This window comes from Acanthaster planci, linkage group LG10 (genome assembly GCF_054643075.1).
Source record: "Acanthaster planci isolate LZ-2023a linkage group LG10, COTS_SCS, whole genome shotgun sequence".
Lineage (NCBI taxonomy): Eukaryota > Metazoa > Echinodermata > Asteroidea > Valvatida > Acanthasteridae > Acanthaster > Acanthaster planci.
This window is the reverse complement of record NC_141786.1, coordinates 12,660,049-12,678,212: the sequence shown is the minus strand read 5'-3', so window position 1 is coordinate 12,678,212 and position 18,164 is coordinate 12,660,049. Positions and strand designations below refer to the sequence as shown.

At 42.3% G+C, this 18,164-nt stretch overlaps 2 protein-coding genes and 1 long non-coding RNA gene across 7 annotated transcripts; 1 reads left to right on the top strand and 2 right to left on the bottom strand.

Moving 5' to 3' along the window:
• Positions 1-1,164: 1,164 nt before the first annotated feature.
• Positions 1,165-3,799, bottom strand: LOC110990769 (uncharacterized). The gene is made up of 2 exons (XM_087142495.1): positions 1,379-3,799; positions 1,165-1,197 (listed from the first exon to the last, which is right to left on the bottom strand). The coding sequence occupies exons 1-2, from the start codon at positions 3,797-3,799 to the stop codon at positions 1,165-1,167; spliced, it is 2,454 nt and encodes an 817-aa protein (XP_086998621.1).
• Positions 3,800-8,189: 4,390 nt separating this feature from the next.
• On the bottom strand, positions 8,190-12,588 carry LOC147797814 (uncharacterized). 4 transcript variants are annotated; one of them, XR_015427015.1, is made up of 4 exons: positions 12,449-12,582; positions 11,745-11,906; positions 11,107-11,300; positions 8,190-10,661 (listed from the first exon to the last, which is right to left on the bottom strand). XR_015427015.1 is itself a non-coding variant. In XM_087142901.1 (3 exons), the coding sequence occupies exons 1-3, from the start codon at positions 12,451-12,453 to the stop codon at positions 10,444-10,446; spliced, it is 417 nt and encodes a 138-aa protein (XP_086999027.1). In that variant the 5' UTR covers positions 12,454-12,588; the 3' UTR covers positions 8,190-10,443. The 4 variants fall into 4 exon arrangements, 2 of the variants coding, with proteins under 2 accessions (XP_086999027.1, XP_086999028.1); XR_015427014.1 differs by lacking the exon at positions 12,449-12,582 and having other exon boundaries at positions 11,745-12,064; XM_087142901.1 differs by lacking the exon at positions 11,745-11,906 and having other exon boundaries at positions 12,449-12,588.
• A 546-nt stretch (positions 12,589-13,134) lies between these two features.
• On the top strand, positions 13,135-17,117 carry LOC147797813 (uncharacterized). 2 transcript variants are annotated; one of them, XR_015427020.1, is made up of 2 exons: positions 13,135-13,704; positions 15,988-17,117. It is a non-coding gene; the product is annotated as an uncharacterized LOC147797813 (long non-coding RNA). The 2 variants fall into 2 exon arrangements; XR_015427019.1 differs by having other exon boundaries at positions 15,985-17,117.
• The last annotated feature ends 1,047 nt before the right edge of the window (positions 17,118-18,164 follow it).

Genomic DNA, 18,164 nt, shown 5'->3' with positions numbered 1-18,164 from the left:
AATTGACTTTTACGACTTTCTGGGGGCTTATACATGTATAGGTTACTACAGGAGGCAATTAGTAAACTTGATCTTAATGGAACTTTTGCCCATTGAACATTATATTGTTGATTGACAACCATCATGGTGGATGCTGGAAGATCAATTACAAAATTGGTGATCATTCATCTCTCCATTCATTCATCATTCATTCATTTATTCATTCATACATATTTCTGCTTAATCTTAACATTAAGAAAATGTAATGACAATGAGAAGAATAGCTATTGGGGGATTGAGCGGTGGATGCCTCCTAAAAGCAAGCTTACGTGTCAAGACATCTGCACTAGTAAGCAGGAGGTCGTGGGTTCGAGTCCCACCCGAGTAAGCTTGTCAGGTTTTTTCGCAAGCTGTCGAACAAGCACTGAGCATACAGTGTTTATTAATATACGTTGGGTAAGGGCAAACCCGTTATATATAATTAACATCTCCCCAACGCAAAAAAAAAAAAAAATACATCTTGAAAATACATGGAGGTAGGAACTTCCATGGTTAACAATGCAATAAAATGTTACGTTCAACTATGAACATTTACATTGCTGGTTTTGTGATTCAATTTACTCTCAACCCAGAACAATACATTTGTATTATTGTATCATGTGTACTGAAGGGTGACAGAGAGGGGGAAAATTGGATGTTACATTTTGTATTGTAGGCAAGTATCGTCGAAGCAGAGCTGTGTCAAAACACGACAGCGATAGCGATGCATGGCTTATGCATGCAGCGCTGAGCGCCAGCACGTGTGTGTTATGTGTGTGTAGAGCCGACTGTGGGCACAAGTGCTCTGACCCAGGCTGTCTACATGTGTGACACAGGTGAGGCTGTGTTGATTCACCGGTAGGAGGGGCAATTTTGGAGTCAGTTGTTAGATGGCAAAATGGCACGTATCGACAAGATTAAACCTTATTTAGTGAGTTTACATGTACATGTATATTCCCATTTTGGAATATTTCCCATTTTGTAATTTCTACCTGATCAAGGAAAAGACAATTTGGGTCAGTTATAACTCACCCCCTTTCAAAAATCAACCACTGCGCATATGCCATTGAAAAGATGACGTCTTTCCCTCTAAGCTTGTTCCTGATTGGTTAATTTTGGATGGGGTTTCCAGGTAAAAATGGAATTTCAGGCGTCCACCAACACGGTAAACCTGGTCATCTTTGTCGAAGAACGGATCAAGCTTCAAGATGTTTGGATCCTGGAAGTTGATGCCTCTTTGTGCTTGTCTTATCCAGTACAACTCAGCCTCCCTGATCAGCTTTGAAGAGGGCCACTGTGAAATCTGCTGGGTTAACTGCTTGAGCCACTGCTTTTTCGGTATTTCTTTCAAGGAGAGTACTCTAGCTGTGACCATCTTTGGCCTGGACCAACTGGAGAACTCGGTAGCATCGACAATCGGAGCAGGGTTTGAGGTAGCATTGACTTTGAGCGCCAGTATCTTGGCATTCCGCACGTGGAACTTCTTACGCTCTTCATCTTTCAGATCTACTGGGATACTAGACGGCGTCTTGGGCCAGGACTGTGGGGGTAGCTTCAGGTATACCGGCCCATCAATGACTCGTTTCATGCCAGTAGCTGTTCCCCCTCTGGAAACAAGGTCGACGACATTCTGGTCGGATGGAACGTATGCGACGTCCTTGATTGGATCAAACTCCGTTGTTATCTCGCCTACACGGTAAGCAACAAAGGAACGGAAAGATTTGGACTGTCCTCTCAGCCAGCTTATAGCGGTCATGCTATCCGTCCAGATCTTCGAGTATGCCATGTAGAAACGAAGGGCTTTCTTGACAGAGAGCATCAATCTAGACAGTAGGAGAATGGCTTGAAGCTCCTTTCGGGGAATGCTTGTCTGCTTAAGTGGTGTAACTCTGGCTCGTGCGCAGACAAATGTCAGGTGTGCCTCAGTTTCTTCTGGGCGGGACCACCTCAGCCAAACTCCGATACCCATGGCATCTTCTAATGCATCGCTTGCGCCATGTAGGGACACTTCGGGCAAGGGCCTCATTCCCTTGTACTGCTCCGCAATCAGGCACCTAGGGATTTCAATGTTGGCTACTTCCTCAAGGTCTCTGTTGATCTCACTCAGCGCGGCACTTAAGTCGCCCTTTGGGTTGAGCGGGGTGTCCCAGTCAAGCTCCAACTGCCATAACTTCTGAAGGAGAATCTTCGGTCGAACATGGAGTCCCGACAGCATGCCGAAGACATCATAGTAGGAGGCAGTGTGTCTGAGGATGTTGCGTTTGGTAGGGACATCCTCGGCCGGCTTCACCTCTTTGACCTTCAAGGTGTCTTTCACAAGGTTCCACTTGGTGCCTAAAGCTGTGGCAACTTTAGCATCTTCAGTCTTGTCACATAGTTTTTCTATGTTTGATTGCCATTTCCTTATGGCAAAGTTGCCCTTCTTCAGGGTCTCGGTGAGTTTTAACTTGAGCTGTAGGCCTTCTTCAGTACTGACAACAGATTCGTTCAAGTCGTCCATGTAGAACTGGTCTGCGACCACTCGGTTCAGCTGTTTGTCGTCTGCAGCGTGTTCAGCTACTATATGCCTCAAGGTCACAATGGCAGCGGTTGGAGACGGTTTGTCTCCAAAGCTAACCGTCGTCAGCTCGTACACATGGATGGGTTGACAGGGGTTCTCTCGAAACACAAATCTGTGGAAGCGGGCATCTTCAGATTTGATCTTGATGGCTTGGAACATCTTGCTGATGTCAGCGATGAGACCAACCTCATTTTCTCGGAAGCGCAAGGCAACTTCAAACAGATCGGAGTTTATATTCTCACCCTTCACGAGATAATCATTGAGTGAATGGCCCTGATACTTTGCCTTCGCGTCGTACACCACTCTGACCGGAGTCGTCTTCGAGTCTTTGGTGACAGCAAAGTGGGGCAGGAACCACATCTTCTTGTCATTTTCTCTGTCTTGCTGCAGCTCCTCTTCCGTGATACGCCGGGAGACGCCTCTCTTCAACTGGTCTCTCATCTGTTGGCAGTAAGTTGCCCATTCCTCGGGTCTGTTGCGGAACTGATTCTCTAGACTCTTCAACCTCTTGACGGCATAGTCGTAGTTATTTGGCAGATCATCGGGCGGTTTCTTCCAGGGCAGTCGATTCTCGTATGAACCGTCTGGCAACTGAAAGACACTCTGCTGCATGGCCTCAGTTGCGTTCTTGTCGATGAGATCGGCAGAGCATCTACATCTCTTAGGTTCCAATCCTGCTGCTTCTAAAGCGAGGAACTCTTCTAGTGGACCAGTGGCCGAGACATTTACATAGTTTACCAACATAGCTGAGCTTGCTGACCGTCCCCCTTGAATGAACCAACCGAGCGGGCATCTAACTGCAACAGGTTCGTCAAAATTCTCACCACAGATGTAGTCCTCCCAGACCATCAGATGTATGTTATCGACACCCAGGAGTAGGTCGATAGTCTGCGATGGAGCAACTTGAATGTCGACCTGACACAAATGGTCGTACTGTCGGAGCTGATCTGGTAGAATTATTGGAGCTTTGCCACAAGGCTCGTCAATCTCTGTGACAGATAAAGGGGACGACCACCTTCCTTCAACGTCTTCAATGTGGCAGTCCAAAAGTCTCAGCTTTCTGGTTATCTTCTTCCCACCGACGAGACTAAGGTCGTGATCCTGGTAGAGGTCTCGCTCGGATTTTGGAAAGACCCCTTCTCTCAGCAGGGTAGCTTGACTGCCACCATCAAGCAGGATACGGACCAGATGACGAGTGTTTCCATGACGAAGATATCCCATGACAGTCGGTAAGGTGCCACGTAATTTTGCAGGATCATTGAGGGTGACTTGTCGACACATTGACAGAACCATTCGCGGGGTGGAAGGGTTCTGCATGGCCACTCAGCTGGCTCGGGGGATTTTTTCCCTTCCCACCGTACACAACAGGACAGATGGCTGAGAAGTGCGAGTCACTCCCACACGTCTGGATACGGCATGGAGACGCGAACTGACATGAGCTGGAATCGTACGGAGGTTTACCCGCCGCACAATTGTTGTGTCCACAACGGCTACAGATGTTGTACCTCTTCATGACCTCGTACTTTTCTTTCAATGGCAGACTTCTGAACTTGTTGCAGGTCTTCATATAGTGTGTGTTCGAGGTGGTGTGTAATGCGCACTTGGGTAATCCTGACTGCTTTCCCTTGTCTGTGTGGCTGTGCTTATTCCAATTCACTGTGGCCGAATTCGCAGACTTGACTGTTTTATTGTGCGCTACCGGATAGGTCGATGCACTCTCTGAACCAGCTGGTCTCGCTTTCTCCAGGAGTAGTTGCTGGCCATAGATCCATTTCACAAGGCCAGTGAGAGAATCCTCAGTGTGGTCATCCCTCACGCTCTTGCAGTAGGCAATTCGATGTTCCTCCGGTAACTTCTGGTTTATCTGACTTAACATGATCTTGCTATTCAGTTCTCCGGATAGTCCGATGGCCTCAGCATGGGTCTCAAATATCTGCAGGGCCTGAACGAAGCGGCTCATGGCAGGGAGATTGATTCTCCCCTTAATCTCGTACGTCTTCAGGTTATCCAAATCTCTCAGGAGGCTGTCCACAATTTTGTCAGAATCCCCGTAGCACTCATCAAGAACTTGCCATGCTTTCGCGACATCAATGCAACCCTTGACACGATTGCGTTCTTTGGCATTGACCATTGACTCCGTCAGTTGGTAGAAACGTTCGATCTCAGTTAGGCCTGCAGAACAATGGACAAACAATTCCTTGAATCGTTTGTATTCTCAGATGTTACTGTTGAAGGTAGGGAATTTCATTCTTGCCATCTTTGGGGTTGATGATGTAGGGTGAGGGGTGGCAGGTGCTGTTGGCGAGGTTGTACCGGATGTGGCTGGCACAGTTCCTGAACTCACAGGCTTTGCAGGATCACTGGATGTGGCTTGCTTCGTTCCCGTGCTCACAGGCTTTGTAGGGTCACTGGATGCGGCTTGCTCATTTCCCGTGCTCACAGGCTTTGTAGGGTCACTGGATGCGGTTTGCTCATTTCCCGTGCTCACAGGCTTTGTAGGGTTGCTGGATGCGGCTTGGTCCTTTCCCGTGCTCACAGGCTTTGTAGGGTCAGGAGAGGGTTTGTCTGGTACAGATGGTTGCGACAGACTGTCAACAACTTGTCGTGCACGGAGTAGAATCTGGACAAACTCTGATTCACAATCGCCCATCCATTTCTCCTCAGCTTCAAACTCTATCTGCTCTTCAATGGCCTCCATTAACTCGAAGTGTTTCTCCTCTATCTTCTCAAACTGCTTCTCAGCCTTGGATATGTATTTCCTCATCAGTTCCAGATCATTAACACCCTCTTTCATTAAGTCGTTTATCGTAGTCAGTGTTCTTGTCAGTTGACCCTTGGTGTTCCGTCTGGTTAACTTCAATTTGTTGACGTCAGCCATGTTGCAATATACAGACGCACAGATCGGGATACACGAAGTTGTTGAAGATGTTACGAAATCAAAGAAATGAACACGTTGTTGCAATTGTTCCAAATGAGCTGAACTCCATTGTCATGTTGTTATTCAGACGACAACAGTAGTGTAGCCAAATGAAATTCAGTATTCAACAACTGTGTGATGATGGTCTGAAAAATAAAATAAAGGAAAATTACATGTAGATATAATCTAGATCGAGGAAAAAATATTGGGAAAACTGGGTAAATTAACAGATCACTGGGTACACGCAGTAAGATACAGCTTATTACCCACAAAATCAGTCCGAACCTCGTGGAGAAAGGTTCCTAAATTACTGCTAAATAATTCTTTTCATGGCTACGTGTGAAAGGAAAACTCTGAAGTACCCTGTCTATTCCTTGGAAAATATGAAACTTACTTAAAGTTCTGAAATCTAGGATCTGGTGGATAAATGCCATAAATACATGTGAATACTCAAAGACCAAAATTGCAACAGGCGACTTAGACGAGACTACGACAGGGCGGATAACAAGGAATGTAACGGAGAAAATATCACTCCGCCAGAGAACTTGTGCGAGACTGCGCTCCGCCAAAGTACATGGATAAATGTATCACAAAGTGACTAATTCGCGAGTAAAAAATAGGGCCTAAATCTAAACCATTGTATGACAACAAAGATGAGACAGGGAAGAAATACATTTCCCAAAGGTCAAAAACTGATGCACAATCTCTAGAAATACAGCTTAGGAAATCGAGGGGCTAAAGTTTATCGAACGCACAGCATCAAAAAAAAAAACTTCGCTAAACTACAATAAACAGGCATGCGCCACGTCAGCTCCTCAGCACACGAGGAAAAATCTCACTGTGAGGCTAATTCTGACTTATATAGAAAAAAATCCTAATTACAGGAATCACGGAACACGTGTGGAAACAAAGGAATAAATTTCACATACCTTGGCAAAGAAAATCAGTTAGAAAATCACAATCTTAATGGAACTTTGCAACGTGACTCACGAATGAACTTTCGGGCTAGACCAAAGAAAAAAGTGGACTCCGCTCAAGTCTGAAATAGAGCTACGGGTATAGCGGGGCGCCCTCACTAGGACTGACAAGAAAAACAAATGCGCCGTGACAACAAGTGCTTTTGTTAATTAATGGCTGGGTGCCAACCTCGCGGGCGCGGATGTTTGATGTGCGCATGATCAGTAAAGGCAACGAGCTTGATCATTCACTTGGGTATTAAGTTGAACGCCTTGTTTTGTGCAAAACGGAAAGACTCGCCCTTTTGACCCTTCGTATTTGCTTTGCATAAATAATCTTTATTAAAAATGCAAGCTGGTATCCGGCTTTTATTATAGATAATCTGTCATTAAGAATGAAGACTATTAAAGTTACATTTGCAAGTTACGGCTAGGCACCAAAGCGGAAATGTGGGAGGGTTACTTTTTTGCATCCCCACGACTTGCAAGAGATTTAATAATATTTTTTATTATTTTTTGCCTTCAACATCCGCAACAATACATTTATCTTCGTCCACTTTTTAAATCACAATATGCAACAGCAATTGCTGATGCCCAAATTAGCAAAGACCATAAAAACCCCACACTTTGAAAACGAAGATTGCTCCTTATTCTGGTGTCCTGGTATTGGTTGCGCTTTAGGCTTGGCTTCCGGTACCGGAAGCGCGCAAAATGCGCGTGCGTGACCTGTCAATCAATTTTCTTTGGCACTTTTTGGCTAGTCTTGTTAGGCATGCATTGAATTCAGGAGATGTACCTGTGCACGTGGAAGTCTTTGCACAGGCGTCCTTTCGAATGCTGGATATAACTGGTAGTTCCCTGTCGGGATTTTTTTTTTCAGGGTAGCTTGGTGAGTTCCGTATATTTCTTTGAATTGTTATTGTTAATTGATATACCATTTGACCGTAATCAGTAAGAGATTTGCTGCTTTTTTGTGTTTTGGATTTAAATCACTCTGTGGAGAATAGCCTATTTAATCTTTATTTTAATATTTATTTGTTGGCATTATGCAGGAATAGAGGCGCAAAAGTATTTTTTGTTCGAAACTTAGTCACTCCCTCTATACCATTACGTAGGTTCGTTGCTTTGAAGGTTTTCTACAGGATGTGTATACAAGGAAACGCCAGGCTTGCTGCACGTGTCCGAGAATTTCTAAACTTCATGAGTACTCAGTCGATTTGCAGTTAATGAAGATTAGGCCTATGTTTCTATTTATCTATTTGTTTATGTAGGCTCAGACTTCAAGTAAAACGTAACTGCTGTCATTGGCTAAGGTAAAGTTAGTCATCAAAACTAATGAATATCCATACTAAAACATTAACAAGTAAGCCTACTTTTGATTTATTTTACTAGCCATGGTAACCCAAAGTTGACACAAACTCAAGACAGTCAAATAATCATCTCTTTTATACAGGTGTGGCTCTGAAAAGAGCCGTTTGGATTACTTTGATGTTACTAGTGGCCTGACGCCTTGCCCCGCCGTTCCACAACAACTGGGAGAACTTTCTGGAGGTGATTGACGTATCGCCTGCACTTGCTTGGCGTCATCTTGTTCCTCCAGAAGTCGCTGATGCCCCGGACAAGCTCCTCCTTCGTCGACGGCTTCACGTGCCTCCTCAAGCGGCCCTTAAGCTCTGCCCAAACTGATTCTATAGGATTGAGATCAGGACTTTCTGCAGGGGTGATCCACCAGTTAATGGCTAGCTCTTTCATTACGTGCTTCGCCTCCCCACAACAATGTATTGGACATTTGTCCTGCTGGAATCGATGACCCTCCGGAAAATATCTGGTCAGAAAAGGCATCAGCCAGTGACGGAGAATTGCGTTGGCATAAAATTTCCCGTCCATGATGCCATCGAAAATGCCAAAGCCAGTCGCCCCTCGCTTACGTATCCCTGCCCAGAAATGGACTTTCAGCGGATGCTTGGGTTTAACCTTCAGGACAACTGACATGTTCTTCTTTTGGAAGCACTTTCCCAGATAGCAAGCTTACGTTGGCCCAACGTAGGATTTAATCGTTGGCCCGACATCGGCGTGCCACATTGGCCCGATTTGGATTTGCTCATTGGCACACGGTTGGGCCAACATGTTGGGTTGACGTTGGGCCGATGACTTACACAGAATGACCGACCTTTGCCCATCGTTGGGCCAATGACAACATTTAATGGTTGGGCCAATGAGGAATCGGGGATTATTGGGTCGCAGTTGTGCCAACAGCATACCGATCATTACTACCGACGGCCAACATCTAGCCAAGGTTGGGCCAATACTAAACATGCACGGTTGGGCCAATTGTGTTGAGCCGATTGTTTGGTCTCAGTTGGGCCAATCACAGGCCAACATATATAGCCATCATCGGTTGCTGGATGGGCCAGGTAGGACGGTTAATTGTAGGGTTGTTCGGCGCGCGTCTTCTTGGAACCTGTCATTAAGATGATAATTACAAATGTTTTGATGGGGGGGTATTACCTATAATACGCTATAATAGAAAGAAAAGATACTGCATTTACTTCTTTCTGAGATTTTTTTTTACCATTACGGATTGATTGGTCCAATGATCAAAATAAGTTATAAATAAGTTTACTAAATGAGAGATTATACATCTGTGTTTCTCATGGTTGTTATACAGATAGTAAAATCATCATAGTATATAGACTTTAATCTAAATTATAGCTCTGATTGCATTAAAATTTTTAACCAATCTGCTAACATTTTTCTTACAAAATGATATTGCAGTCACAGAGTATTTGGAGGGCTGCCAAAAGTTAACTTTTGTATAGCAAAAACAGCAATGCAGTTTAAGTTATTCTATCTGCATTTGTTCTGAGATAAGTTTATAAAAACAATTACAAACAAAACAATTACAAAGTTTTAACACAAGAATTTTCCCTGAGATTGTTCAAAGCTCAAAGCGTCACAGTTATATTTCTTAATAACAACTATTAAAAATATTAACACTTTTAAACACCTTTAACAGTAAACGGCAAGTGAACAGCAATATTGCCACTAATTTAATAAAACAAATTGTTGTCACTTCAACAACTGAAAATGAATCTGAGCAATCTCTCACTTTGCCGAACAAATCTTTGGAACTTTGCTGTAATCATTATTTGGGTAATATAAAAACAAGCTTCATGGTTTCGGCATTATAAAACCAGGTTTTGTAGTCAAACTAATTATTAACTTCTGTGGGCTGTGGTAGTTCCTAAAAGCATCAAGTGTAAATAATTAAACAATGATAGACAATTAACTAATGAGTGTGTACGGCTATTGGAATACAGCAGATATATTTTTCAAGTTCCCTCTATTAACATCTCAGCAAGGGATTTATCAAGCATTGCTTGCAGAAGAGGAGCTTGGATTTCTCTGAAAAAGTACTTTGTGTTGAAGATCAAACACTTATGTTTATAGTTTGTTTTGCATTACCAGTTGCTCCACTTATTAAATGGTGTCACACAAAATTTAGTTTTCGAAAGTTTCCCACATCATGCAAAGTTTTACATTAAAATAACCTCCACAAGAATAAGTTCACAAAGGATGTTTTACAAATGGTAATTGTAGGCTACTTAGGTTGCAGCAGGCCTTAGTGTACTTGACTTTCACTCGGATTGGTAACTGGAAGTAAATCTCTCAGATGACACTTCAAGGTTTTATTGTAGATATTCACTTAATACCAGTGTTTCAAATGCCAAATGAAAACTAAATCAGGCTTTATGCACCAACCCACACTGGTCATCACACAATCGATTAAGAAGCAAGACGTTTACAATTTTGGGGTTCATTGCAAAAGAATCACAATTTCAACATATGGAATCCACTGAAAAATAACACAGTAACACTTTTTAAGATGTCATCTCAAAACACAACTATAATTTAACAAAGGCTTTTGAATGGTACTATATAAACTGTTTAAATGAAGAATACATCTTTTATGAAACACCACTAAACAACAATCATTCCTTGTCACTGTTGCTGCTGTATTCCTCGGTGGATAGTTCATCAAGGTTGGAAGGGCTCTTGCTTGCTGCAGGCTCAGCTACAGCTGCAGCGGCTGCTCGTCTTGCTACCCTGCCACCATCTTGGTCTTTTGAGTAGCGGAGCCACACTTTGATCACCTCGTCAATTTCGGCATTTGTGGCTGACTGCACGGATGGGTTTCTTCGAACAGCTCCTAGAAAACAATCCAGAAGATTTTTTTTGTCAATGTTAAGGTGAGCAAAGACACTCGAATGGCAGGATTTCAATAAGTTTGCCCCATGGGATTTAAAACATACAATTCAATTACTTACTGCCGATTTCGGTCTGTAACTACTTTAAATTACATACGGTTTTACACTGTTTACAAAGCAAATTAAGATCTGGAAGGGTTCACAATCAGTTAACCAATTTATGAACACGTATAGATTGAACCAATTTTGAAGGATCAGGATATGAAGTAAGCCTAAGTTGTTACTGAGATGGGCATGTCCCAAATTGTTTCATGTTGTGAGCAAATTAATTTCATGGCAAAAACGAAAAACCCACCTGCCCTGGCCTACTCCCCCAATCTCCCCACCTAAAAAAAGTAAACCAAAAATACTATTGTTTCCACTTGATAGGATGATTATAAAAAATACCTGTACAAACTGGAGCTGGCCACCGATTGATCAAGGATGAGGGTGGAGAAGGTAGGGCTTGAGCAGGCGTCTTTGGTGCCGAAGTTGCAGATAGATGTTGGCGCTTTTGCTGATTGCCTCTCTGGACGTTGCGTGATGAGCCTGAGCAGTCCTCGTCAGAAGAGGAATCGCTATCCTGGTAACGTGGGTTTGGCCTAGAAGATTTGGTCAACAAAAGTGAAACAGTCCATTGCGTCACATACTATCTCAACAATACAGCTCCAATTCAAAATAACTGACTCTTGGATGGAATTGATATTACTGTTCGATCATTAGGAAACCATAAAGCAACTCGTGTCTGGCCAGTGATGGTACTCTCAGATGTCCCAGTCCAGCAAACAGGACCTGGCTTGCGCTTTCCAAGCCAATTCAACCTGAGTACACAACTGTACAAATTCATACAGCAGTATCATGAACCATGAAAATGTTAAGTACCATCTGAAAATATTCATTTTCATTCTCAAGACTGTAAAGCAATAGAGCAATTTTACTTGCGCCATAGGTCATAACTTATATTCATTAATCGATTTGACTGAGACAACTCAAATTTAGTTGTCTCTAGCTTTCATAACCGATCTAAACACTGTTGGAATCAGTACCTTGACTGCCTCTTTGCAGGGATATGCTCAATCGCTCATTCGGCAAACTCACAGTCACTTCCAGTACTACTAGAATACTCATGGTTGTTCTCATGGAAATGGTACATTTGCATATCTTCAGGAAGCAACATAAGGTGATCAAATGATTGGTTACAGTCTGTGCTGCAAGCAGAAAAGAAGTCATCTGTGGCACTTGCAGGCTCATCAATCATGTCAACATTCTTCAAGTTTGAATGCTCTTCATCAGATAAACTTGCAGTCAGTGCTCTCACTGACTCATCGGAAACTAACGGTGAAACAGAGAGGCCTTGTTCCCCATTGTTCGGAAGTAGGCCTAGGCCCAAATGATCCCGACAATTTGGCCTAGGCCGCTTAGGAGTACTTTCAAAGATGTCATCTATGCTTTCTGAAACTCTATCTTTTAATTTCCTCCTCCTTGTCCAATAAGACAATGACTTGCCAATTTAAAATCCCCAAACTTTAGGCCTACTTTCTGACCACCGTTAAATACACGGTCAAAATTATTAGCCGAGTACTGTTACAGCCACAAGTCCAGCAAGATGAACGTCACGGAACTTGCACAATGTACATGTACTACATGTATCAATAATGTACATGTAGGGCCAACGAAGGCTCAGGCCTATACCATTTTTACTCGTCGTGATGAGGCTGAAAAAAAAACGGGAAAACGTCTATATACAAACCTCATCTCAACAAACTGGCATGTACTTCAGCAGTATCGTTGACTTTGTTGAAGTATGTTCAGGTGATTGGTTGCACTCAAAGATGGATTCGATGCTATAAATCTTGCAGTTGCACTGGACGGCCGGCAGATAGATACTAGGACGTGTGCTGCATGTATGTACTGTATACACAGGCTAAAACACGTCTACAACGTGCGAACGATGCGCGCTACATTACATTGTGTACTACGTATACGACGAGTGTGTGCGTGTAGGAGTTATTTGGCCACTTGCCAGTAAACTGATGCGGACGCGCGAAATTTTGTGGTACATGTATTTTTATTTCATGTTTTTAAAGCACGGACAATATTATAAAATGTTTCTAAATTTATTGTTTAAGTTTTTAATTCATAAATATTTAAAAGGGGTAATTATTTTAATACAACCTAAGAAGCCATTTAATTATTTTTTTTAAAGTTTGACATTCATACAATTTTATTGTGTGATATGCGTCGTTGTTTTAGTACGATGCGAAGTGGAGTTGGGCCAACGTCGTGCCGATATGTGAATTGCCGTCAATTTCAGCAACATTGGGCCAACAACGGGCCAACGGTAAACTTTTTTTGCGAAGGTTAGGAAAACTTTCTGTTATTGGACCAACAATGGGCCAACATCTCTCAGCCAACACCGATATTTGGCCAATGAATCAACCATGAACCAATGTTGGCCCAACGTAAGCTTGCTATCTGGGTTCTGGCATGTCGCTCGATCTGGATGGAGCTCTCATCTGACCACACAACATCATTGAACGTGTCTTGCAAAGCAAGACACCGTTGCGCAAATTCTAACCGTTGTGGCCGGTTAGCCTCTCGGATGAGTTGACAGTACTGAGTGCCGAACGAAACCAACCCCAGATTCCTCCTGGCCCGCCGAATGCTGGACAGCCCAACAGTAACACCGGTTTCCCGGCGAAAGCTGTCCTGCAAGTCACGCGCGCTCTGCTCATTGTTGCGCTCAAGCTCTCGCCATCGATGATGTTTCGAATGTGCGTATTGATTTTGCTTTTGCGGCCAGAAATCGGCAGATCACCCAAACAAGAAGTCTCTCTCACCTTTTGCAAGACTTTTATAAAGGCCACTCTTGGAAACTGTCAAACCACTTTGAAGGAGTGTGGCTCTTATGGCATGTGCGGAGTGAGCACTCAGCTGAGCAATGCGACGGCGGGTGGCTTCACTGCACCGTGCCATGACGATCATGAACTAGCATGCAATGACGAGGTGAGTAAAAAATCTTCCTTTTTATACCTAGCATTATACCGATAAATTGTTAAGAAACACAAAAGCTTATCACGATCGGGTCTGGTCATGATGTCATAATTTAGCGCGTTTAGTGCGATTAAGATTTCGAAACGCGTTGAACGTGATAACGATTGACCTTGGTCGGGTCGAGGACCGGCAGCTGTTTCTACCCGGTCCCTACGTTTTGTTCACTTACTTGTACGTGCAATGTATGTGGCGCAATATTATCGGCTTTACGAGTACACGCCGTTTCTCGAAGCTGACGTTTTCCCGTTCATCAATCTTGAGTTTGTAAACTTTCCCAATGGTTTTCAGAATGTACTGAAATTTTACTATTATCTTATTGTTCGGATTTTCCAAAATTTGTTAAACATGCCGCTGTACGGTTTTCATAACTGTGAAATTGTTTACAAAGGTTTAAAGGGGTGTGGTATGAAGAAAACATCACCATCATGTAATTGAATTAATTATACGACGTTCCACAAATGGAAACTGTGCTACTAAGGTAAAAGGTACAGAACTTGATCCTACATGTAACTAAAGGTTTTTGCTCATTCCACAAGAAGATTCGGAGGTCAGAACAGAGTACTGATATGGTGACCTCATCTACACACGTGTTTGACGGTGTGCAGATTTATTATTATTATGCCGCCCACCCAGCCATCAGTTCACACTTCGATGAAACTCTGAAACTCCATTTATAGTTGAGTCATTAATAATTATTAGTAAAAAAGAATTATGTCTTAAAACAAGGGGGATTAACGGGTGGACATCAAACTGTTGTTGAGGAAGATCACAATGCTGAGAAACAGCCTCAGTATTGGATAATACTTTTTTATCTAGGGATGAATTTGAATTCGAAAAATTCTCCTGTTAAAAATTTTTCCTTAAATGAAATCAACTTCACACTAATACAATTTGTTTTCTACGTTACACCTAACACTCGGGTTTCTGTGACTTCAGTTCACAGTACTTTTGGTGAAATAATGTCAGCATATATTATTTACCTGCTTTTAGGTTTATCCGTTCATTAATGGTGACTCCTAACATCTCAAACGCTACAAATAAGAAAATTGGTGCCAGTTAAAGGATGTGATGTGATGCGATGTGAAATAAAGAGAACAAAATTTTGGTTTCTCAAAAACTACAGCATTCTGCGTGGAAATATTTTACTGACTAAGACTCTTATGTACTTTCTTTCAAGTAAGATATTTCAGGATGATACGGAAGTCAGATTTTCAGGATTTTACCGATGGTGTACACCACCTTTAAGGTTATATGTTGGCCATTACGTTGGAGTGGAAAAATTGCGTTTTTGACGTGTTTGTAAATGGGCATTGTGTGAGAACAGTTTATTCAATTTCAAGTTGGAGTCAAAGAGACTGAAGAATTACTCTAAACACTCCTAAAAGGTCAAGTTTATTTCTTAAATTCTCATCATGAAGCTGGTATTTTGTTTCGGAAAACGGGCTGATTTCTTGGAATGAACAATTTTAACTAAAAGCGGACATTACATTTCTGTAGCCTTTCCTTCCGGAGATGTTCCCGCCCAGCAGCATCAATCGCCTTGCAGGCCTTCTTTCATACTTCCCTTCGTCGAGGGTACAGCCGGTAGAAGTTTTCTTCTACCAGCTTGAGGCGGACGGGGTCAAGGCGGCCTTCCGCATCTGCACCAAGCACCCGAACCCCCTTCCTTCAAGTAGGGTGCGATGGTGGGCCAACTCCGCTTCACTGAAGAAGCTTGTTGCTAATTGAACCGCAAAATTATAGGGGGACCCCGACTTGTCGCTAAAGTCAGCTATCTGTACGAGACTAAGTCTATAATCAAAATTAGCTGGTGCCGGTTCTTGTTCGTCAGCAACAGGAGCACGGGGAACATCGACCCTCAATGATTCTTCAATAAGATCAAGTTGCTTTGAAATTTGGGCCAATGCTCCTGCGTGTTCCTGCTGCTGGCGAATTATCAGCAGCAGATTTATGTGAATTTGTCTTGGTAGCCCCTCCTGCTGCTCCCCTTGCTCCTCTCCGTCTCCCTCCTGTTCCATCTCCTTCCTGTTGCTTCTCGCCGTCTCCCTCCTCTTACTCCTCCTCCTCCTGCTTCCTCTGCTTTTCCTTCCCTTCTTTCCCCTCTTCCTCTTACCTGCTATCCTCTTGTTTCCCTCCTTCATAACCTAGGTCCCCAAATATATTTTTTAAAAACATCCCCCCAGTCGTCACCCAATTGAATAACTTCTCCCCCTTCTCGTCCCTCCCCACTAGCAGGCAGTGGTCGATCCTGCTGGTTATGGTTGCCAGCTTCCTCAACTTCACTGGATGGGAAGAGGCCAATGATTGAGGCAGGATTCTTGTTTCTCGTCCTCAGGGGCTCATTTGGCTAAAGAAAAGGACCAAAGAACTTTGTTACAGGTACATTTGTCGAAATTATCTGTTTCTTTTGTATGAAAACAGCCAGTTCTTAACTTGTTTGTCAAACAAATTCCAATGTAGTGAACAAATTGGCCAAGGATATTTGGTGATTTGTGTATAAGTATTGCATATGATTTTTAAGTACCCAGGAGATAAATACAGGAATTGTTGAATTGTTAACTTTACTTGTGGTTGGCAAAAAAACCCATAAATTTCAGATTTCCTCAACTGAAAAACCATGCCACGTTTCATGAGATAGGAAGTTTGTTTGAATACTTCATTAACTTTTTTCAATCTGATAATAAATGTTTGTTTTACATTTTTTTAAGATGACTTAAAATAAATATTCATGCATGATCACGTTTTCCTTGGATGTTCGCTTTTTTGTGGCAGCCGAAGTGGTCTGCTTCTGCAGTCTTGTCCAATACTGCCTGTCCTCTTCATTAAGAATGGTTCGATCATCTGTGTGTGAGGAAACAGAAGCAAACAGCTGGGCTTTTAATTGAAGAAGTGTACTTGTATTTCAACAAGTGTATGTGTCCCCCAAAGAAAAAAAGGCCTTATCCGACCCTACGTTTTGGGCTCTAACAAATTTAGAGTTAAAAATATTTTACTTAACCAACCAGCCTAATTTATTTTAGTGTAATAGGAAACACAACGAATTTTTGTGTGGCTTAATCTAGGAATGGCACTGAACCATTCCTCAGAGATTGTGTTCACTGTGGCACATCAAACACTTGGACAAAACTATTAGACTGAACTGTACAGAACTTTATTTTCCAATTGTGAAGTTAGTTCAGTGATGCTTAATGCAGATGAGACAACAAATTCAGTCAAATGAGTTTTATTTAAGGATGAAGTATGCAAGTGATGGAAAAATGAATGGCTTTGTTTTTGAAAGATGCATGCCATTGAATAATGACAAGAATTAAGAATAACAAGTTGTTGCGGGTATCCCTGGAAAATTAATAAAAAGTAATAGCCAATATGCTTGATGTCATATTCTTGTTTAATTGCTGAATCCAAAGTGTGATGATAATTTCACCTTATTCATTTCAAATCCACCTTTTGTAGTTTGCCTTTGTGTGGCTCAAGATCATACATTTACTTTTTGACTTTTAAAGAGGAGTTAGTTAAACTGGTCCTTTCTCCAGACATCTCATGTTGTATACGGTCAAAGCTAGGTCACTAAAATTAAAAAAAAAATCATTTTTTGTCTTTCTCATCGAACGTACCAGACATGCATAGGACTTTGGTGGCAAGCAGCTCGTCCCCCCAGTTTACATGTACAGTTGGTCGCTCCTATTTTGTGGAGGTCCATTAAAGATCAGCGACGTTGTTTTAGTGATTGCAGTAGTCCCGTCACAGTCGAGTACCACAAGGGACTCCTTTGGCACTATATTTAAAAAAATGAGAGTTTAATAGACATGTTGGAATATAACAAACAAAAAAGCCCGAACTAATACTGTTAAAGGTCTTAAATTTTTAATAATTGATGTGAGTAATAACGGCCTCAGTAATTTTGCTGTGAAGTTCTAGATAGCGTTTGACACATTTGCACTTATCAAGATATATTTTTGTGTTGGGGAGATGTTAATTATATATAACAGGATTTGCCCTTACCCAACGTATATTAATATAAAAATATCTGCACTAGTAAGCAGGAGGTCGTGGGTTCGAGTCCAACCCGAGTTATATATATAGCCTATATATATATATACTCTTTAGGTTTAACCTTATCACGTACTAGCTAAAGCAAATGCTTTGGGAAATTTGCTTTCACTTTGGCGGAAAGAGACTTTCTAGGTTTTCCCTTAACTTTTTTTTCACTGGCCATCCGGACCAGTAATGTAGACTTTTCACTAGTCCGCCAGCATTTTCACTGGTCCGCATCCTTCCCCCTTATTTTTTAATGTAATTTTTTGTCTGTAGGTTGCTGACTTCAACTTCATAAATAACAGCGTGCACATGGTGCACCTTGCTGCGCGCTACCAGTGCACACACGCACTGTACATGCACACATTGTACATGTA